The sequence below is a fragment of the Oncorhynchus mykiss genome, chromosome 7 (genome assembly GCF_057628025.1).
Source record: "Oncorhynchus mykiss isolate SJ-2025 chromosome 7, ASM5762802v1, whole genome shotgun sequence".
NCBI classification, from domain to species: Eukaryota; Metazoa; Chordata; class Actinopteri; order Salmoniformes; family Salmonidae; genus Oncorhynchus; species Oncorhynchus mykiss.
In genome coordinates, this window is record NC_143028.1 from 74,744,067 (window position 1) to 74,767,500 (window position 23,434).

The 23,434-nt window shown below is 46.3% G+C and overlaps 1 protein-coding gene across 2 annotated transcripts in view; it reads right to left on the reverse strand.

Moving 5' to 3' along the window:
• The window catches only part of LOC110529043 (uncharacterized), an 85,637-nt gene that overhangs the window by 50,812 nt on the left and 11,391 nt on the right, over positions 1-23,434 (reverse strand). For both annotated transcript variants that reach the window (XM_036984181.2, XM_036984182.2), the window contains 7 exons: positions 22,586-22,618; positions 21,812-21,865; positions 16,163-16,264; positions 14,441-14,518; positions 11,303-11,347; positions 9,732-9,785; positions 435-488 (listed from right to left, as the gene is read on the reverse strand). In XM_036984181.2, the coding sequence (XP_036840076.1) occupies positions 435-488; positions 9,732-9,785; positions 11,303-11,347; positions 14,441-14,518; positions 16,163-16,264; positions 21,812-21,865; positions 22,586-22,618 (420 nt within the window). The remainder of the gene's footprint in view (positions 1-434; positions 489-9,731; positions 9,786-11,302; positions 11,348-14,440; positions 14,519-16,162; positions 16,265-21,811; positions 21,866-22,585; positions 22,619-23,434) is intronic.

Genomic DNA, 23,434 nt, shown 5'->3' on the forward strand with positions numbered 1-23,434 from the left:
GAGATCAATGGATACAGTATGGATGGGTGGGGGGAGATCAATGGAAACAGTGTGGAGGGTGGAGGAGATCAATGGATACAGTGTGGAGGGTGGGGGGAGATCAATGGATACAGTATGGATGGGTGGGGGAGATCAATGGATACAGTATGGATGGGTGGGGGAGATCAATGGGTACAGTATGGATGGGTGGGGGAGATCAATGGGTACAGTATGGATGGGGGGGAGATCAATGGGTACAGTATGGATGGGTGGGGGAGATCAATGGGTACGCTATGGATGGGGGGGAGATCTATGAAAACAGTGTGTGTCATGTCATTTTGGCTCTGCTTTCTTTGACACTTGTGTTAGTCTCCTGCATCAGACACATCCTCAATAGCCTGCGGAGGTTACATTTCTGTGTGTGTGATAGTGAAAGTGGCAGTAGTTCTACTTACGTCATCTCCAGGTTTACCAGAGGGTCCAGGTGGACCACGGGGACCCAACGGGCCCTGTCAGGAGAGAACAGAGACAGTCAGTCAGATAGGCAGACCATGAGGCCCTGTCAGGAGAGAACAGAGACAGTTAGTCAGATAGACAGACCATGAGGCCCTGTCAGGAGAGAACAGATACAGATAGTCAGATAGACAGACCATGAGGCCCTGTCAGGAGAGAACAGAGACAGATAGTCAGATAGACAGACCATGAGGCCCTGTCAGGAGAGAACAGAGACAGTTAGTCAGGTAGACAGACCATGAGGCCCTGTCAGGAGAGAAGAGAACAGAGAGACAGTTAGTCAGATAGACAGACCATGAGGCCCTGTCAGGAGAGAACAGAGACAGATAGTCAGATAGACAGACCATGAGGCCCTGTCAGGAGAGAAGAGAACAGAGAGACAGTTAGTCAGATAGACAGACCATGAGGCCCTGTCAGGAGAGAAGAGAACAGAGAGACAGTTAGTCAGATAGACAGACCATGAGGCCCTGTCAGGAGAGAACAGAGACAGTTAGTCAGATAGACAGACCATGAGGCCCTGTCAGGAGAGAACAGAGACAGTTAGTCAGATAGACAGACCATGAGGCCCTGTCAGGAGAGAACAGAGACAGTTAGTCAGATAGACAGACCATGAGGCCCTGTCAGGAGAGAACAGAGACAGTTAGTCAGATAGACAGACCATGAGGCCCTGTCAGGAGAGAACAGATACAGATAGTCAGATAGACAGACCATGAGGCCCTGTCAGGAGAGAAGAGAACAGAGAGACAGTTAGTCAGATAGACAGACCATGAGGCCCTGTCAGGAGAGAACAGAGACAGATAGTCAGATAGACAGACCATGAGGCCCTGTCAGGAGAGAAGAGAACAGAGAGACAGTTAGTCAGATAGACAGACCATGAGGCCCTGTCAGGAGAGAACAGATACAGTTAGTCAGATAGACAGACCATGAGGCCCTGTCAGGAGAGAACAGAGACAGTTAGTCAGATAGACAGACCATGAGGCCCTGTCAGGAGAGAACAGAGACAGTTAGTCAGGTAGACAGACCATGAGGCCCTGTCAGGAGAGAAGAGAACAGAGAGACAGTTAGTCAGATAGACAGACCATGAGGCCCTGTCAGGAGAGAACAGAGACAGTTAGTCAGATAGACAGACCATGAGGCCCTGTCAGGAGAGAACAGATACAGTTAGTCAGATAGACAGACCATGAGGCCCTGTCAGGAGAGAAGAGAACAGAGAGACAGTTAGTCAGATAGACAGACCATGAGGCCCTGTCAGGAGAGAAGAGAACAGAGAGACAGTTAGTCAGATAGACAGACCATGAGGCCCTGTCAGGAGAGAACAGAGACAGTTAGTCAGATAGACAGACCATGAGGCCCTGTCAGGAGAGAACAGAGACAGTTAGTCAGGTAGACAGACCATGAGGCCCTGTCAGGAGAGAACAGAGATACAGTTAGTCAGGTAGACAGACCATGAGGCCCTGTCAGGAGAGAAGAGAACAGAGAGACAGTTAGTCAGATAGACAGACCATGAGGCCCTGTCAGGAGAGAACAGAGACAGTTAGTCAGGTAGACAGACCATGAGGCCCTGTCAGGAGAGAAGAGAACAGAGAGACAGTTAGTCAGATAGACAGACCATGAGGCCCTGTCAGGAGAGAACAGAGACAGTTAGTCAGATAGACAGACCATGAGGCCCTGTCAGGAGAGAACAGAGACAGTTAGTCAGGTAGACAGACCATGAGGCCCTGTCAGGAGAGAAGAGAACAGAGAGACAGTTAGTCAGATAGACAGACCATGAGGCCCTGTCAGGAGAGAACAGAGACAGTTAGTCAGGTAGACAGACCATGAGGCCCTGTCAGGAGAGAAGAGAACAGAGAGACAGTTAGTCAGATAGACAGACCATGAGGCCCTGTCAGGAGAGAACAGAGACAGATAGTCAGATAGACAGACCATGAGGCCCTGTCAGGAGAGAACAGAGACAGTTAGTCAGATAGACAGACCATGAGGCCCTGTCAGGAGAGAAGAGAACAGAGAGACAGTTAGTCAGATAGACAGACCATGAGGCCCTGTCAGGAGAGAAGAGAACAGAGAGACAGTTAGTCAGATAGACAGACCATGAGGCCCTGTCAGGAGAGAACAGATACAGATAGTCAGATAGACAGACCATGAGGCCCTGTCAGGAGAGAAGAGAACAGAGAGACAGTTAGTCAGATAGACAGACCATGAGGCCCTGTCAGGAGAGAACAGATACAGATAGTCAGGTAGACAGACCATGAGGCCCTGTCAGGAGAGAAGAGAACAGAGAGACAGTTAGTCAGATAGACAGACCATGAGGCCCTGTCAGGAGAGAACAGAGACAGTTAGTCAGGTAGACAGACCATGAGGCCCTGTCAGGAGAGAAGAGAACAGAGAGACAGTTAGTCAGATAGACAGACCATGAGGCCCTGTCAGGAGAGAAGAGAACAGAGAGACAGTTAGTCAGGTAGACAGACCATGAGGCCCTGTCAGGAGAGAAGAGAACAGAGAGACAGTTAGTCAGATAGACAGACCATGAGGCCCTGTCAGGAGAGAACAGAGACAGATAGTCAGATAGACAGACCATGAGGCCCTGTCAGGAGAGAAGAGAACAGAGAGACAGTTAGTCAGATAGACAGACCATGAGGCCCTGTCAGGAGAGAACAGAGACAGATAGTCAGATAGACAGACCATGAGGCCCTGTCAGGAGAGAACAGAGACAGTTAGTCAGGTAGACAGACCATGAGGCCCTGTCAGGAGAGAAGAGAACAGAGAGACAGTTAGTCAGGTAGACAGACCATGAGGCCCTGTCAGGAGAGAAGAGAACAGAGAGACAGACCATGAGGCCCTGTCAGGAGAGAACAGAGACAGATAGTCAGATAGACAGACCATGAGGCCCTGTCAGGAGAGAACAGAGACAGTTAGTCAGGTAGACAGACCATGAGGCCCTGTCAGGAGAGAAGAGAACAGAGAGACAGTTAGTCAGGTAGACAGACCATGAGGCCCTGTCAGGAGAGAACAGAGACAGTTAGTCAGGTAGACAGACCATGAGGCCCTGTCAGGAGAGAAGAGAACAGAGAGACAGTTAGTCAGATAGACAGACCATGAGGCCCTGTCAGGAGAGAACAGAGACAGATAGTCAGATAGACAGACCATGAGGCCCTGTCAGGAGAGAACAGAGACAGTTAGTCAGGTAGACAGACCATGAGGCCCTGTCAGGAGAGAACAGAGATACAGTTAGTCAGGTAGACAGACCATGAGGCCCTGTCAGGAGAGAACAGAGATACAGATAGTCAGATAGACAGACCATGAGGCCCTGTCAGGAGAGAACAGATACAGTTAGTCAGATAGACAGACCATGAGGCCCTGTCAGGAGAGAAGAGAACAGAGAGACAGTTAGTCAGATAGACAGACCATGAGGCCCTGTCAGGAGAGAAGAGAACAGAGAGACAGTTAGTCAGATAGACAGACCATGAGGCCCTGTCAGGAGAGAACAGAGACAGTTAGTCAGATAGACAGACCATGAGGCCCTGTCAGGAGAGAACAGAGACAGTTAGTCAGGTAGACAGACCATGAGGCCCTGTCAGGAGAGAACAGAGATACAGTTAGTCAGGTAGACAGACCATGAGGCCCTGTCAGGAGAGAAGAGAACAGAGAGACAGTTAGTCAGATAGACAGACCATGAGGCCCTGTCAGGAGAGAACAGAGACAGTTAGTCAGGTAGACAGACCATGAGGCCCTGTCAGGAGAGAAGAGAACAGAGAGACAGTTAGTCAGATAGACAGACCATGAGGCCCTGTCAGGAGAGAACAGAGACAGTTAGTCAGATAGACAGACCATGAGGCCCTGTCAGGAGAGAACAGAGACAGTTAGTCAGGTAGACAGACCATGAGGCCCTGTCAGGAGAGAAGAGAACAGAGAGACAGTTAGTCAGATAGACAGACCATGAGGCCCTGTCAGGAGAGAACAGAGACAGTTAGTCAGGTAGACAGACCATGAGGCCCTGTCAGGAGAGAAGAGAACAGAGAGACAGTTAGTCAGATAGACAGACCATGAGGCCCTGTCAGGAGAGAACAGAGACAGATAGTCAGATAGACAGACCATGAGGCCCTGTCAGGAGAGAACAGAGACAGTTAGTCAGATAGACAGACCATGAGGCCCTGTCAGGAGAGAAGAGAACAGAGAGACAGTTAGTCAGATAGACAGACCATGAGGCCCTGTCAGGAGAGAAGAGAACAGAGAGACAGTTAGTCAGATAGACAGACCATGAGGCCCTGTCAGGAGAGAACAGATACAGATAGTCAGATAGACAGACCATGAGGCCCTGTCAGGAGAGAAGAGAACAGAGAGACAGTTAGTCAGATAGACAGACCATGACGCCCTGTCAGGAGAGAACAGATACAGATAGTCAGGTAGACAGACCATGAGGCCCTGTCAGGAGAGAAGAGAACAGAGAGACAGTTAGTCAGATAGACAGACCATGAGGCCCTGTCAGGAGAGAAGAGAACAGAGAGACAGTTAGTCAGATAGACAGACCATGAGGCCCTGTCAGGAGAGAAGAGAACAGAGAGACAGTTAGTCAGGTAGACAGACCATGAGGCCCTGTCAGGAGAGAAGAGAACAGAGAGACAGTTAGTCAGATAGACAGACCATGAGGCCCTGTCAGGAGAGAACAGAGACAGATAGTCAGATAGACAGACCATGAGGCCCTGTCAGGAGAGAAGAGAACAGAGAGACAGTTAGTCAGATAGACAGACCATGAGGCCCTGTCAGGAGAGAACAGAGACAGATAGTCAGATAGACAGACCATGAGGCCCTGTCAGGAGAGAACAGAGACAGTTAGTCAGGTAGACAGACCATGAGGCCCTGTCAGGAGAGAAGAGAACAGAGAGACAGTTAGTCAGGTAGACAGACCATGAGGCCCTGTCAGGAGAGAAGAGAACAGAGAGACAGACCATGAGGCCCTGTCAGGAGAGAACAGAGACAGATAGTCAGATAGACAGACCATGAGGCCCTGTCAGGAGAGAACAGAGACAGTTAGTCAGGTAGACAGACCATGAGGCCCTGTCAGGAGAGAAGAGAACAGAGAGACAGTTAGTCAGGTAGACAGACCATGAGGCCCTGTCAGGAGAGAACAGAGACAGTTAGTCAGGTAGACAGACCATGAGGCCCTGTCAGGAGAGAAGAGAACAGAGAGACAGTTAGTCAGATAGACAGACCATGAGGCCCTGTCAGGAGAGAACAGAGACAGATAGTCAGATAGACAGACCATGAGGCCCTGTCAGGAGAGAACAGAGACAGTTAGTCAGGTAGACAGACCATGAGGCCCTGTCAGGAGAGAACAGAGATACAGTTAGTCAGGTAGACAGACCATGAGGCCCTGTCAGGAGAGAACAGAGATACAGATAGTCAGATAGACAGACCATGAGGCCCTGTCAGGAGAGAACAGAGACAGATAGTCAGATAGACAGACCATGAGGCCCTGTCAGGAGAGAACAGAGACAGTTAGTCAGATAGACAGACCATGAGGCCCTGTCAGGAGAGAACAGATACAGATAGTCAGATAGACAGACCATGAGGCCCTGTCAGGAGAGAAGAGAACAGAGAGACAGTTAGTCAGATAGACAGACCATGAGGCCCTGTCAGGAGAGAACAGAGACAGTTAGTCAGGTAGACAGACCATGAGGCCCTGTCAGGAGAGAAGAGAACAGAGAGACAGTTAGTCAGGTAGACAGACCATGAGGCCCTGTCAGGAGAGAACAGAGACAGATAGTCAGATAGACAGACCATGAGGCCCTGTCAGGAGAGAAGAGAACAGAGAGACAGTTAGTCAGATAGACAGACCATGAGGCCCTGTCAGGAGAGAACAGAGACAGTCAGATAGACAGACCATGAGGCCCTGTCAGGAGAGAACAGAGACAGTTAGTCAGATAGACAGACCATGAGGCCCTGTCAGTAGGGAAGAGAACAGAGAAGACAGTTATTCAGATAGACAGACCATGAGGCCCTGTCAGGAGGACCTAAACCAATAGAGGGCAGCACTGTAGAGGTCATACACGTAATACAGTGACAGGGTAGACGGAGTGTGTGTGTGTGTAAACGTGTGTGTGTCTGTGTGTGTGTGTGTGTGTGTGTGTGTGTGTGTGTGTGTGTGTGTGTGTGTGTGTGTGTGTGTGTGTGTGTGTGTGTGTGTGTGTCGTAAAGGCTTCCTTTCATGTGGTCGGTCCAGTGTCATCATAGAGCTGGATGGTTTTTGCTACTGCACTTGAAGAAAGTTCTGGAAATTCTGAAAATAATGATGGACTATCATTTCTCTTTGCTTATTTGAGCTGTTCTTGCCATAATATGGACTTTTACCAAATAGGGCTTTATTCTGTATACCACCCCTACCTTGTCACAACACAACTGATTGGCTCAAACGCATTAAGAAGGAAAGAAATTCCACAAATTAACATTTAACAAGGCATGTTATGCCAGGACAGTGAATAACAGTGGAGGCAAGTTAATTGACAATGTATGGTTAAAAACAAGAGAATGTTACAGTAAACTAATGTTTTTTTCCAGTCGTTTCACCTTTTCTGGCAACATTATGGACTCTTTCTATGGGTAGACTCTTTATGGGACGCTCTATGGGAAGACAGAATCAACTGACTTTACAGGTAGATTAGGTTGAAGGAATACTTCAATATCCTCTGAGTGTATTGGCCAGCTGTTTCTTGGCCAAATCTTCAGTACTAGGGTTGTTTTTTGGGGACGTGTGTGTGTTCCGTGTGTGTGTGTGTGTGTGTGTGTGTGTGTGTTTATGGGAACTGATGTGATTCATTCTGGCCTGCCAACAACAGACCCAGCAGGTCTGATTCTAATTGCAGGTGATGATGTATTAAACAGTGGACTCGAGGTGGGAGGTGAAAGGAGAAGGAGCCTCTCTCTGTCTGTCTGTCTGTCTGTCTGTCTGTCTGTCTGTCTGTCTGTCTGTCTGTCTGTCTGTCTGTCTGTCTGTCTGTCTGTCTGTCCTTCTCTCTCTCTCTGTCTGTCTGTCTGCCTGTCTGTCTGTCTGTCTGTCTGTCTGTCTGTCTGTCTGTCTGTCTGTCTCTCTCTCTCTCTCTGTCTGTCTGTCTGTCTGTCTGTCTGTCTGTCTGTCTGTCTGTCTCTCTGTCTGTCTGTCTGTCTGCCTGCCTGCCTGTCTGTCTGTCTGTCTGTCTGTCTGTCTGTCTATCTGTCTGTCTGTCTGTCTCCCTGCCAGTCAATCTGTCTTTTCTCCCTGCCTGTCTGCCTGATCAGGCTTCCGAGTAACTGCTCTCAGCAGGAGGTCAACACAGTGGTGGTGGCTCTCATAATGCCCTCACATCACCTAGGTGTGTGTGTGTGTGTGTGTGTGTGTGTGTGTGTGTGTGTGTGTGTGTGTGTGTGTGCGCGCGCACCTCTGTTGGTCCCTTTCAGTCGCTAACCCTGCACTGTTGAACTCTATGGAAAGGGTGGAAAGGGTTTAACATGGAACCAAAAAGGGTTCTACTTGGAACCAAAAGGGTTCCACCTGGATCCAAAAAGTGCTCTCCAATAGGTTATTCTATGGGGACTGCTGAATCATCTTTTTAGGATCTAGATAGCACTGTTTTTTTCAGTGGGAGTTTTTATTTGGATGTTTTCTCCGTACATCCACGAATGAGCCAGTCACACTTTATATGCAATGTAGGCTATGGGATGGTAGCTATCTAAGTGCACACAACACTACATACTTCCTCCAAGCTAGCAAACCACAGTAGCTAGTACTGACATTATAAATAATGCACAATGGATTAGCCAGTTTCCATGAAACAGCTACCTGTGCTAGCTGCCGATTTAGTGCAGTGTCCTTAGCTAGCTAGCTATGTTGTGCTAGCTAGCATATATGCTAACGTTAACTAGCTAGCTAAACATTTGGCTATGGGCTGGCACTGGCAGTATGGGATTTTGGATAGTGGATTATCCCCAGTTAGATAATGCTTTGTGAACTTATGTTAGCTAACTATCCCCAGTTAGATAATGCTTTGTGACATTATGTTAACTAGCTATCCCCAGTTAGATAATGCTTTGTGACATTATGTTAGCTAGCTATCCCCAGTTAGATAAAGTGTTTTCACTTAGTCGGTAGTTTCTCATTTCTTTCGAGTGGCGCAGTGGTCTAAGGCACTGCATCATAGTGCTAGAGGCATCACTACAGACCTGGGTTTGATCCCGGGCTGTATCACAGCCTGCCGAGATCGGGAGCCCCATAGTGCAGCGCACAATTGGCCCAGCTACATCCGGGTTTAGCCGGTGTAGGCCGTCATTGTAAATAAGAATTTGTTCTTAACAAACTTGCCTATTTAAATATAGATTAAATGAAATGATTGTATTCTCCCTGGTGCACTCATTCATTAGTATATAGTATAATCTAATCTGTTCAAAACAGTGGCAGCATGTGCAGCAGTGGTCATTTGGATTATGACTTGCAAAAGTGAAATAGATGTATTTACGTTGTTGTTTAAATGCACCGGTTGATTTATATATCTTATCGGAGAAACTAGCAGTTTGAAAATTTAGCATCATAATTCTGTCATGCTGCTTTGTTGACAACAACCACCTTGCGCCAGGGTATTCAGTCAATCAGCGGCCACATAGGATATAGTAACCTAGGCTACAGTAACCTAGGCTTCAGAGGGGAGGGGCAGGTAGCCTACATGCACACCCACTGGTAAAGATTTCCAGTTGGCAGGCGGAAGCTGGAATAATGCCGTGTTCATGTGCTAGTCGGAACTCTGAAATGTTAGACTTGCTAACTGGTTGTAGTTATACACATGCCGCAGTTCAACCAGTTAGCAAGTCAAACATGTTTGAGTTTCCTAATTCCGAATGGCACTTGAATGTGGCATAAGTCTCAGAGTGAGGGCTCTGCATAGGCGCTTTGTTGTGATTTTTGTGGGACTGGAAGAAAATGCTTGGAACGTAAAAGAACGTTCTCATGCTTTTAAAATAACGTTTATATTCCGGAACAGTATAGATCACTTTTGTTTTTCGGTTCGGGTTCTATTTCTCAAATAATGTAGTTATTTTCCGGTTTTTGGTTCTGTTCCTTGAACTGGTTCCAACCCTAGGTTAGCCCTCAATATATCCTCATAGCTCACAGTTTCCGTGTGTGTGTGTGTGTGTGTGTCTGCTTTAGTGTGTGTGTATGAGGAAGAGGGTAGTTGAAAATGCCCTCACACTGTGGGTAACTGTTATGGGATACTTACAGCTGATCCGGGCTCTCCAGCCTCTCCGGGGTTGCCTTGGAAACCTTGTGGGCCCTGGGATAGAAGAGAAGAGAATAAAGAGGGCAGATTAGAGACGTCTGTGAAGTGAACCTGATGACCTTAGATGGCTATTGGTCTTTTAATGATATGTCATATTTCCTTTGATTTCTTAGCTGATATCACTGTAAGGACTACAGGAGATTTAAAATATACACTATTGTTTTTGATAAACCTAAAAGTATGGTAAAAGTACAACAATAACTGATCTGTGATGGGCTCACTAGTTTGAATAGAGATAGCATGTGATATCCTCTACTACGTGTATGCTATCTTATTACTCAGTTAACAAATACCCCAGCAATATCAAATCACACCAAATCCGAGTGTTTTCCTATCCCCCTCCAGGGGCCGTGACTCTACCAAGACGAGGGTGTGTGTGTGTGTGTGTGTGTGTGTGTGCGGGGGGGGGGGGGGGTGCAGTGGTTCCCCAAATCATGGGCTTCATGCTCAGTCATGTCCCCTGGCTGGCAATACCTTCCACTTGAATGACTTTAGAGGAGAGGTAGGAGAGGAGCTGAGCTGAGGGTGCTTTGGTTGGAGGGCTTTGGAACATACATGGGTTCAAATAGGATTTGATCTCTTTCAAGTACTTTAGCTACGATTGCCTGGAGCAATAGGACTAACTGAATAGTCGCAAAACTGTAATCCCCATCCATCTGGCTCTCCAGGCAGACTCAAGCAAATGTTTACAGTATTTGAAACACTTTGAATACTATTTGAACCCAGTTCTGGCTGTGCCGAGGGGAATGGCCCACCGAGCTCTATGAAAGGTATATTGTCAGGTGTTGCGCTGCATGTCTGCCTGTCTGTCTGTGGTAGGATAAACCCCTGCAGTGTGCAGCTGGGACATGAAGGTATTCAATGCCATCTTCCTCCTCTGGAAGGGAATGCAGCACAGGAACAAATAAACCTACAGTGTGTGGAATAATGTCTACTCTGTGTTCTACACCTGCATTGCTTGCTGTTTGGGGTTTTAGGCTGGGTTTCTGTACAGCACTTTGACATCGGCTGATGTAAAAAGGACTTTGTAAATAAATGTGATTGATTTGATTGATTGCTATGCAGTAACCATAACCATTCTGCTGTGTGCAGTAACCATAGTAACCATATATAATGTCTACTCTGTGTTTACGTTATGCTATAGACTCTCTGTTTCTGTTTCCCGTCATGTATTCATTCAGTGCTTGATTCAGGCCTTCATCTATACACATTCAGCATGAAGAGAACTAGACTACTGACTAATAATTCAACTCAATACAAAACTTTGTGAAGTTCTTTGAGGGAGCACTATGGGACAAACTACTGTAAAGAACCACAGTCATATCATAATGTACCAGTAGACTATATATCTGTATATGATTATATATTTATATATGGCTCTGGGCTGAACTGAAGGTGGTTGTGAACATCTACATTAAGAGCATCTACAGTACCCAGTGTTATATAAGGTTATAACTTTCAGGGCTTGTAGACGGGAGTGTGTGTATGTGTGTTTATTTGCAGGTACTTACAGGAGCTCCAGAGGGGCCAGGTGGCCCTCGAGGACCCATAGGGCCCTGGGGGAGAAAGAGAAACAGACGAGACGTTAGACAATAACAAAATAATCACAACCTCAACCAATCTTAAAAACGTTAAAAAACGTTAAAAAATATGTTAGTTTCTCATTTTCATAATGAACTTTGACATATTTCAGAATGGAGGAGGAAGAGATAGATGTGTGTTTTTCCACTTGAACTTCTCTCTTCTCTTGTGTTAGAAAACATATTATTGGCTTCTTCCCCCCAGCAACACAAACTCATTAGCCTGCCTCCTGCCTGCCTCCTGTCTGCCTCCTGCCTGCCTCCTGTCTGCCTCCTGCCTGCCTCCCGCCTGCCTCCTGTCTACTACCTGCCTCCTGTCTGCCTCCTGTCTGCTACCTTCCTCCTGCCTGCCTCCTGTCTGCCTCCTGCCTGCCTTCTGCCTGCCTCCTGTTTGCCTCCTGCCTGCCTCCTGCCTGCTTCCTGCCTGCCCCCTGTCTGCCTCCTGCCTGCCTCCTGTCTGCTACCTGCCTCCTGTCTGCCTCCTGCCTGCCTCCTGTCTCCCTCCTGCCTGCTTCCTGTCTCCCTTCTGCCTCCTGCCTGTCAGAACCATAAATCATTTTGGAATTCCACATTCAGACTCTTTCTCTCTCATTCTTTCTCTTTCTCTCATTCTCTCTCCCTCTCTCATTCTCTATCTCTCTCCCTCTCTCATTCTCTCTCTTTCTCTCTCCCTCTGTTTTCTCTCTCTCGGTATCTCTTTCCCTCTCTGTTTTCTCTCTCTCGGTCTCTCTCTCTCTCTCTCTCTGTATCTCTCTTGGTATCTCTCTCGGTATCTCTCTCTCTCTCTCTCTCTCTCTCTGTATCTCTCTTGGTATCTCTCTCGGTATCTCTCTCTCTCTCTCTCTCTCTCTCTCTCTCTCTCTGTAGTTCAGAGATCAGGGCCAGAAGTGTACTCTGAATTGGAGTCTTGAAACCTACGTTAGCCACCTTGTTTCTTCATTAATAAGATCATAAATCTTCAAAGTAATCCTTGCGCTGCTCACTGATCTAACGTTAATCTCCTCTAACGTTAATCTCCTCTAACGTTAATCTCCTCTAACGTTAATCTCCTCTAACGTTAATCTCCTCCAGTTTATAAAGACTTGTCTTGTCAGTAGGTGTAATACTCTTGTCAGCTCAACGTCATCGTGCATCGTTACTCAGAGTTCAGAGAGACGTTTCACATTCTACACAGGTGATGAGCCAAATCTGTCACACAGAGAAAATCATTACATGACCAAAGACAAGACGATGAGAAAATGTACCTGATCAGTGAGAATGCATCTGAAATCACACCCTATTCCCTACATAGTGTACTACTTATGACCAGAGATCTATGGGTACTGGGTTAAAGCAGTGCACTAAGTAGGGGAGAAGTAGTCCCACTATAAAGGGAATATAGTGGCATTTCAGTCGCAGCCTAGACATTCTCTCTAAGAAAAACGAAAAGGTTAAAATAATAAAACATGTGATTTACACTGCTCCACTCATGAAATGGCACCTGGACAACAGTAAGACAACCTTTTCTGCTCTCTACAACACAGTATTCATAGTGTTGGTGTTTAGACTGATTATAGTGGAGAAATGCAGGGCAGCAGCCAAAGCAAACTTCCCTGAGGCAGCACAGAGCAGTTACTGACAGAGGGGATGGATACCAGATCAACAGCAGATGGTAGAGGGGATGGATACCAGATCAACAGTAGATGGTAGAGGGGATGGATACCAGATCAACAGTAGATGGTAGAGAGGATGGATACCAGATCAACAGTAGATGGTAGAGGGGATGGATACCAGATCAACAGTAGATGGTAGAGGGGATGGATACCAGATCAACAGTAGATGGTAGAGGGGATGGATACCAGATCAACAGTAGATGGTAGAGGGGATGGATACCAGATCAACATAGATGGTAGAGGGGATGGATACCAGATCAACAATAGATGGTAGAGGGGATGGATACCAGATCAACAGTAGATGGTAGAGGGGATGGATACCAGATCAACAGTAGATGGTAGAGGGGATGGATACCAGATCAACATAGATGGTAGAGGGGATGGATACCAGATCAACAGTAGATGCTAGAGGGGATGGATACCAGATCAACAACAGTAGGAAGGGAATGAAAGTCATCTTTTCAGCAGGGCGCACCGCGGACAAATCCACCGCCGCAACGGACTAGCGGCTTATCAATGGTGCTCTATGTCCATTCGTAGGCGGAGTGTGGGTGAATGTTTGGAGTCTGTGTGTGTGTGTTTGGGGACTGTATGTGTGTGTGTGTTTGGGTGGTGTGGACCACTGCCTCTCAGTGAAGACACTGTGTTAGGGACCAGGGGGTGTAGGTAGAGACGTAGGGTGTTGACTCGCAGTGAAGAGTCAACCCCAGCTCCCCTCTCCACAGGTCTCTAATGGGGTACAATCCACAGTGGTGACTGGGTCTCAGACTTCAGCTACACCAGCTAGCCAAAAGCTCGCTGTGGGAGCAGCCAGCCGAGCGCTGCTTGGTGGGTTTCCAAACCAAAATAGTTCCTAGTGAGTGTGCTCTTCTTTTCCCTCTGGCTGACAGACTGGAGGTGATGCCAGCTGGATGTGATGCCAGCTGGATGTGATGCCAGCTGCCAGCCAGCTCGTTGGAGTTTTCAGTAAACTCAAATTTTTTTTTTTTAATGAAGACCAAGTCTGTTTGCCCCAAACTAAACCCTGGTACACTCCATAGGAGGGTGTCGGCCCAAACCAAACCCTGGTACACTCCATAGGAGGGTGTCGGCCCAAACCAAACCCTGGTACACTCCATAGGAGGGTGTCGGCCCAAACCAAACCCTGGTACACTCCATAGGAGTGTGTCGGCCCAAACCAAACCCTGGTACATTCCATAGAGGGGTGTTGAGTCACTCTGATACCCATTCACCTAAGCTCGTCTCACGTAGGCATTAGTCAGAGCAGACCAGACGTGACATTCTTGCATTTGTTTTGCATCCCACGGGAGAACATATAGAAACCTGGGAAATGATACTACTCCCAAGCCGATGGGAGAAAACTGGTTAAATGGCGCCAGGATTAAGGTGTTATGATGTTTCTCATAATCTCTCTCACCATTGGTCCTTGCATCACGCCCATCTGTGCTCCGCCAGCCTTCTCGTCAAATCCTCCAGCCATCTGAGCAGCAAAGTTCTGTTGGAAGACAAATGGCATCAATAAGACACTGTAATATGACCACAAAAATATTTGAACACTCTCGTCATAACAGTCGGCATATATCTGTCATGGTAGTCTACTCTCAGACAGCACAGCATGACTAAACAGGATCCGTGTGTCTCTGTCTGTGTGACAACAGTAGATGGTAGAGGGGATGGATACCAGATCAACAGTAGATGGTAGAGGGGATGGATACCAGATCAACAACAGTAGATGGTAGAGGGGATGGATACCAGATCAACAACAGTAGATGGTAGAGGGGATGGATACCAGATCAACAGTAGATGGTAGAGGGGATGGATACCAGATAAACAGTAGATGGTAGAGGGGATGGATACCAGATCAACATAGATGGTAGAGGGGATGGATACCAGATCAACAGTAGATGGTAGAGGGGATGGATACCAGATCAACAGTAGATGGTAGAGGGGATGGATACCAGATCAACAGTAGATGGTAGAGGGGATGGATACCAGATCAACAGTAGATGGTAGAGGGGATGGATACCAGATCAACAGTAGATGGTAGAGGGGATGGATACCAGATCAACAGTAGATGGTAGAGGGGATGGATACCAGATCAACAGTAGATGGTAGAGGGGATGGATACCAGATCAACAGTAGATGGTAGAGGGGATGGATACCAGGTCAACAGTAGATGGTAGAGGGGATGGATACCAGATCAACAGTAGAGACAGGGAGTGGTGTACGATAACTATTTTCATCTTTCTCCTTCACTAAATATCTCCTTGTGTTTTCTTCAAAGCCCCTCCCCTCTTCTCCCCTTTCCTTTACTCCTCCCTTCTCCCCTTCCCTCCTTCCTCTCCTCCCCACTTCTCCCCTTCCTCTCCTCCTCTCTGCTCCCCTTTCTCTCCTCCTCTCTGCTCCCCTTCTTCTCCTCCTCTCTGCTCCCCTTTCTCTCCTCCCCACTTCTCCCCTTCTCCCGTTCCCCTCCTCCCTTTCGTCCTCTCTTCACCCCTTCCCTCCTTCCTCTCCTCCCCTCCTTCCTCTCCTCCCCTTCCCTCCTTCCCTCTTCTCCCCTTCCCCAAATCTATCATGCTGCCTCCTGTCTAGCCACCTCCCTCTTTCTCTCTCTCCTTCCTCCCTTCTTCTCTCACCAGGAATGAAAAGCATTCCACCGTGTCTCTCTCTATCCCACCATTCTACACTATACCGCCGTTTCTTTGCCTAGTTCTTCTGTGCAAAACATCTCACAATATTACACCCTTTCACTATTACACCCTTTCACTATTACACCCTTTCACTATTTCACCCTTTCACTATTACACCCTTTCACTGTTAGAATTTTTCACTATTACACCCTTTCACTGTTACAACTTTTCACTATTACACCCTTTCACTGTTACAACTTTTCACCATTACACCCTTTCACTATTACACCTTTCCACTATTACACCCTTTCACTTCCCATTTTCAACCCCAACGTCTTTATTGATATAATTAGCTAGCCCACGCCTTGTTATTTTGAGATACACCTCCATGATCCATAAAAGACGAAAGCACGTCCATTTTGCACTCTGCATGTGCTTTCACTTTTACACATTGATATATTTTGGGACTATATAACTGCTATTTCAGATTTTTCTGCAGAGATACTTACTCCTCCAAGGCCGGGAGGTCCGTTAGGTCCTGAGGGTCCGGGGGGGCCGGGGTTACCAGGGGTACCAGGCTCGCCATCTCTGCCACGGGGCCCGGGACTGCCCTGAGACGGGAGACAGAGAGAGGAGTTAGATGAATAATAGCATGTCATCTCAATAGGGTATCTTCCTCGAAAGCTGAAAGCTTTTGTATTTCTTTCAAATTCTATCCCAAATGGACAATAAAAATACTGAACTTTGAACGCTATCACTTCAACATCAAATAAATCAATTTCTTTGGCAGTCACAGTAGAAATAAGTTGTTTCACAGGGGAAACTTTAAATATAATACAATCCCACAAAAATTGCAAAGAAAAAAAATGTGTGGTAATCCTAATACTTCAGATGAAAAGTCAGGGACATGAAACTGCCCTTCAGTAATGTGAGACAATAATAATATCCATTGACAGTTCTCTTAGAGAGGTACAGTAGGTGCCATTTTGTTTTCAAAATGACTATTTCCAGATATGAAGGTGCTGCTGTTCTGTACAGGGTAGTCCCATGTCATCAGCTAAAACTAGCTGATTCTAGGCTAATTGTACTTTACTGAGAAAAAGTCAGGATAATGTCAGGATAAAGTCCAGAAGAATTCATACGCAGTGGATCAGATTCTGATCACTTAGGACACTGCAGTAACTATTTGAGCAACTTGTTTTCAAACTATCCCACTTGGCAACTGAACACCAATTTGTATCGTTATTCATTGAAAATAAATTCATTTAAAAAACAACTGATTTTACAGTCAAAAAAATGTTGAGCAAAAAAATCCAGAAATCCAGCATGTAAACAGCCTCTATTCCATGATGCAGCCTGGGGCATGTTACTACCTGGGATACATGATTACAACCTGGCCAGGCAGATATTGTTACAGCAACCTAATACCAACTGTGTCCTTTCCAAACACTTCCTGATAACAACATGAAATTAAGGGTTGGCAAACTATTCCCTCAGTCAACGGATGATGTCAACCAGCCCTTTGCTGTGAGTCATTGATGTCTGACTTTGCGTGTTACAGACAGTTCATGTCAAAGCGTGTGATTGTTATGTCTATGTACTTAAAGTTGTATTAAAACTCAATAGTAGAATCTAAAGCGGTATGTTACTGGAGATGAGATGTTGCTCATTCAACAACCAGAGGAAAAAGTTGGCAGGTCAAAATGTTTGAAGCACATTTTTTCTGAGAATCCCAGCATACCACACTGCATGCTCTGACAAATGATCATTGAAGGAATGTGTTCACAACACTGTGTGTGTTCATTCCTCTTTCATTTTGGTGCAAACAAAGACTTAATTGCAAATGTTTCTATAGTAGCAGGTACAAAATAATAATACAAAAATGCCAAATTGGAAAAGCAAATTGTAGACTGAAAATGTGAATTAAAAACAGTAATTGTAAAAGTAAAAAAATCTCCATTATCAAAGATGAAAACATGCTGGACCTGACCTGAGGACATTATATCCAATGTTATAACCAGGGTTGGGGTCAATTCCATTTAAATTCCAGTCAATTTAGAAAGTCAAACCAATTCCAATTCCACATCTGGCACTAGCTAACCACTACCTGTTCCCCTGGCTGGGTCAGAGACTATTAGCTATTAGCTAACTTGCCAGATTCACAGAGATCAGGTGCATTGTCCCTGTCAAATAAATCTACCAGAGTTATGTAAGTAAAATCATTGGCGGCATAAGCAAATACTGTGCACATGTCACTCAGAGCCAACCATTTTAGCCAACCGAGCAAGAGACAAGTCTGTCACTATATCAGCAGCAGTTGGTGTGACGTCACCAATGGTGTGATGTCACCAATGTACTCCAGCCAACATGCTACGGGCCAGTTTCACTTCCACTACAGACACAACAACCAACGGGCCAGTTTCACTTCCACTACAGACATAACTACCAACCAATGGGCCAGTTTCACTTCCACTACAGACACAACAACCAACCAATGGGCCAGTTTCACTTCCACTACAGGCACAACAACCAACCAATGGGCCAGTTTCACTTCCACTACAGACACAACAACCAACCAACGGGCCAGTTTCACTTCCACTACAGACACAACAACCAACCAATGGGCCAGTTTAACTTCCACTACAGACACAACAACCAACCAATGGGCCAGTTTCACATCCACTACAGACACCACAACCAACCAACGGGCCAGTTTCAATTCCACTACAGACACAACAACCAACCAACGGGCCAGTTTCACTTCCACTACAGACACAACAACCAACCAACGGGCCAGTTTCACTTCAACTACAGGCACAACAACCAACCAATGGGCCAGTTTCACTTCCACTACAGACACAACAACCAACCAATGGGCCAGTTTCACTTCCACTACAGACACCACAACCAACCAATGGGCCAGTTTCACATCCACTACAGACACCACAACCAACCAATGGGCCAGTTTCACTTCCACTACAGACACAACAACCAACCAATGGGCCAGTTTCACTTCCACTACAGACACAACAACCAACCAATGGGCCAGTTTCACTTCCACTACAGGCACAACAACCAACCAATGGGCCAGTTTCACTTCCACTACAGACACAACAACCAACCAACGGGCCAGTTTCACTTCCACTACAGACACAACAACCAACCAATGGGCCAGTTTAACTTCCACTACAGACACAACAACCAACCAATGGGCCAGTTTCACATCCACTACAGACACCACAACCAACCAACGGGCCAGTTTCAATTCCACTACAGACACAACAACCAACCAACGGGCCAGTTTCACTTCCACTACAGACACAACAACCAACCAACGGGCCAGTTTCACTTCAACTACAGGCACAACAACCAACCAATGGGCCAGTTTCACTTCCACTACAGACACAACAACCAACCAATGGGCCAGTTTCACATCCACTACAGACACCACAACCAACCAATGGGCCAGTTTCACTTCCACTACAGACACAACAACCAACCAATGGGCCAGTTTCACATCCACTACAGACACCACAACCAACCAATGGGCCAGTTTCACTTCCACTACAGACACAACAACCAACCAATGGGCCAGTTTCACATCCACTACAGACACAACAACCAACCAACGGGCCAGTTTCACATCCACTACAGACACAACAACCAACCAACGGGCCAGTTTCACATCCACTACAGACACAACAACCAACCAACGGGCCAGTTTCACTTCCACTACAGACACCACAACCAACCAACGGGCCAGTTTCACATCCACTACAGACACAACAACCAACCAACGGGCCAGTTTCACATCCACTACAGACACAACAACCAACCAACGGGCCAGTTTCACATCCACTACAGACACAACAACCAACCAACGGGCCAGTTTCACATCCACTACAGACACAACAACCAACCAACGGGCCAGTTTCACATCCACTACAGACACAACAACCAACCAACGGGCCAGTTTCACATCCACTACAGACACAACAACCAACCAACGGGCCAGTTTCACATCCACTACAGACACAACAACCAACCAACGGGCCAGTTTCACATCCACTACAGACACAACAACCAACCAATGGGCCAGTTTCACATCCACTACAGACACAACAACCAACCAACGGGCCAGTTTCACTTCCACTACAGACACCACAACCAACCAACGGGCCAGTTTCACATCCACTACAGACACAACAACCAACCAACGGGCCAGTTTCACATCCACTACAGACACAACAACCAACCAACGGGCCAGTTTCACATCCACTACAGACACAACAACCAACCAACGGGCCAGTTTCACATCCACTACAGACACAACAACCAACCAACGGGCCAGTTTCACATCCACTACAGACACAACAACCAACCAACGGGCCAGTTTCACATCCACTACAGACACAACAACCAACCAACGGGCCAGTTTCACATCCACTACAGACACAACAACCAACCAACCTTCTCTAATCTAGACTGTTCTTCAATAACAGAAACTGTCTTCTTTTATCATATGATTTCCTGAAGGAAGAACATGTGAGAGACCTGTCTTCAACAAAATGTCTCATTAAACTAGTGTAGGCAGACTGGAGAAAATGGATTCACCTTCATACCTACCTACCTACCTACCTACCTACCTACCTACCTACCTACCTACCTACCTACCTACCTACCTACCTACCTACCTACCTACCTACCTCCCTACCTACCTACCTCTAAAACCATTATGCCCAAATACAACACTAAATAAAACCAAAGCTTGGGGCCAAACACAAGCCTAAATTAAACCAAAGCTTGGGGCCAAATACAAGACTAAATAAAACCAAAAACACAACATCTCTCATTAAAACTATTATATTAAATAGGAACCTGAACAAACAACCTCCTCCACTGTGACAGACAGACATATAGCCTCATAGCCTGGTTCCTCTCTAGGTTTCTTTCTAGGTTCTGGCCTTTCTAGGGAGTTTTTCCTAGCCACCGTGCTTCTACACCTGCATTGCTTGCAGGTGGGCTTTTATAAATTAATTTGATTTGAACATTTGAAATAAATTAATTTGATTTGACATACAGAGGTACACAAGGTCTTCATAATCAGAACATTTCCTTAGAAAACTCTCATTAGACGACAGTCTGAACACACAAACTAACAGCACTGTGGGACAAATCTTTCTTCATAATCAGAACATCTCTTGTTAAAAAAAATCTTCCTTTCAGACAACCTCAAGAATACATATTCATAACCTACGTACCGCCAAAATATTATACACAAACACATATTTAAACATCACAGAAGCCTGGCCTGGAGCTGTGACTGGGGCTGAGGCCATGATGTTGACATACTATTGGTGTTTAACACAGATTACCACAATGATCAAAGTCATTACAGCCTCTCTCTCCCCATCCTAACATCACTGATTTATTACACACACGTGGCTGTGGGTTGGACTGTCGGTTCCCTGACAGCCACAGGTTTACGGCTTCACACACATACACACACACACACACACACACACACACACACACACACACACACACACACACACACGCACACGCACACGCACACACACACACACACACACCAGAGGAGGCTGGTGGGAGGAGCTATAGAAGGACTGGCTCATTGTAATGTTGAGAATGGAATCAATGGAATGGTACCAGACATGGCAAACACATTTAAACTATGTGTTTGACTCCGTTCCAGTGATTCCATTCCAGACACTCCTATGAGCCCATCCCTCCTATAGCTCCTCCCACCAGCCTCACACACACACCTCCTCTTCTTTTTCATCTTCTTCTTCATCACACACATCTGCTAAACAACCCAGACCACAGACACGGCCTAATGGAAACTACACATGACAGCATTGAGCTGGATCTGCTTTGCTCCTCCAATGACAGCCTGCTGCTGCTGCTGCTGAGACCAGCAATGAGTCCAGCAGCTCCTCCTGACCAGAGCATTCTCTATCTATCAGACCAATAGGAATAGTTTAGACTCTGAATTATGCATTGTTTAGTCTTAGAGAGAGGGAGAAACAGATAGACAGAGAGAGAGAGAGGGAGAGAGAGAGAGAGAGAAAGAGAGCGAGAGAGAGAGGGAGAGAGAGAGAGAGAATGGCACGGAAAGGATCTCCTGCTATAAAACTCACCTTATCGCCTTTGTCTCCTCTGTCTCCGCGTGGTCCCTGCTCTCCTGGGGGGCCCTGAGGATGGAGGAGAGACTAGTGAGTATCCACCCTATTGCCAATGTAGGGCACTACTTTTAATAAGGGACCCTAGGGATCTGGTCCAAGGTGGTGGAATAATTAAGGAACATGATGAGGGAAATTAACACTATCATATGTGGGAAAAACACACCTAATACATGGGATAAATTGACACCTAATACATGGGGGAAATTTACACCTAATACATGGGGGAAATTCACACCTAATACATGGGGGAAATTCACACCTATTACATGTGGGAAATTCACACCTAATACATGTGGGAAATTCACACCTAATACATGTGGGAAATTCACACCTATTACATGTGGGAAATGCACACCTAATACATGTGGGAAATGCACACCTAATACATGTGGGAAATTCACACCTATTACATGTGGGAAATGCACACCTAATACATGTGGGAAATGCACACCTAATACATGTGGGAAATTCACACCTATTACATGTGGGAAATGCACACCTAATACATGTGGGAAATGCACACCTAATACATGTGGGAAATTCACACCTAATACATGTGGGAAATTCACACCTATTACATGTGGGAAATGCACACCTAATACATGTGGGAAATTCACACCTAATACATGTGGGAAATGCACACCTAATACATGTGGGAAATTCACACCTAATACATGTGGGAAATTCACACCTATTACATAGTGGAAATTGTTGAAATGCTTTCCATACCATAGGGCCTCCAGGTCCTCTTGGTCCTACGACCTGAGGAAGAGGAAAGAGAAAAATAAAGTGTCAATAACGTTTTACTACCATTAAAAAAAGTGTGTTGATTGAAGTTAGATGATGAGTTTATGGATTGTTGTCAAAAAATGTACGTCTCAGTGTACAATTCCCTGGGATGACAGAGAGACAGAAAGAGAGAGAAAGAGAGAAACAGAGAGAAACAGAGAGAGAGAGAGAGAGAGAGAAACAGAGAGAGAGACAGAGACAGAGAGACAGAAAGAGAGAGAAAGAGAGAAACAGAGAGAAACAGAGAGAGAGAGAGAGAGAGAAACAGAGAGAGAGACAGAGACAGAGAGACAGACAGAGAGAGAAAGAGAGAAACAGAGAGAAACAGAGAGAGAGAGACAGGCAGAGAGACAGAGGGAGACAGAAACAGAGAGACAGAGAGAGGGAGAAAGAGAGAAACAGAGAGAAACAGAGAGAGAGAGACAGGCAGAGAGACAGAGGGAGACAGAAACAGAGAGACAGAGAGAGGGAGACAGAAACAGAGAGAGCGACAGAGACAGAGAGACAGAAAGAGAGACAGAGGGAGACAGAAACAGAGAGAGAGACAGAGAGAGAGAGACAGAAACAGAGAGAGAGACAGAGACAGAGAGACAGAAAGAGAGAGAAAGAGAGAAACAGAGAGAAACAGAGAGAGAGAGACAGACAGAGAGACAGAGGGAGACAGAAACAGAGAGACAGAGAGAGGGAGACAGAAACAGAGAGACAGAGAGAGGGAGACAGAAACAGAGAGAGAGACAGAGACAGAGAGACAGAAAGAGAGAAACAGAGAAACAGAGAGAGAGACAGACA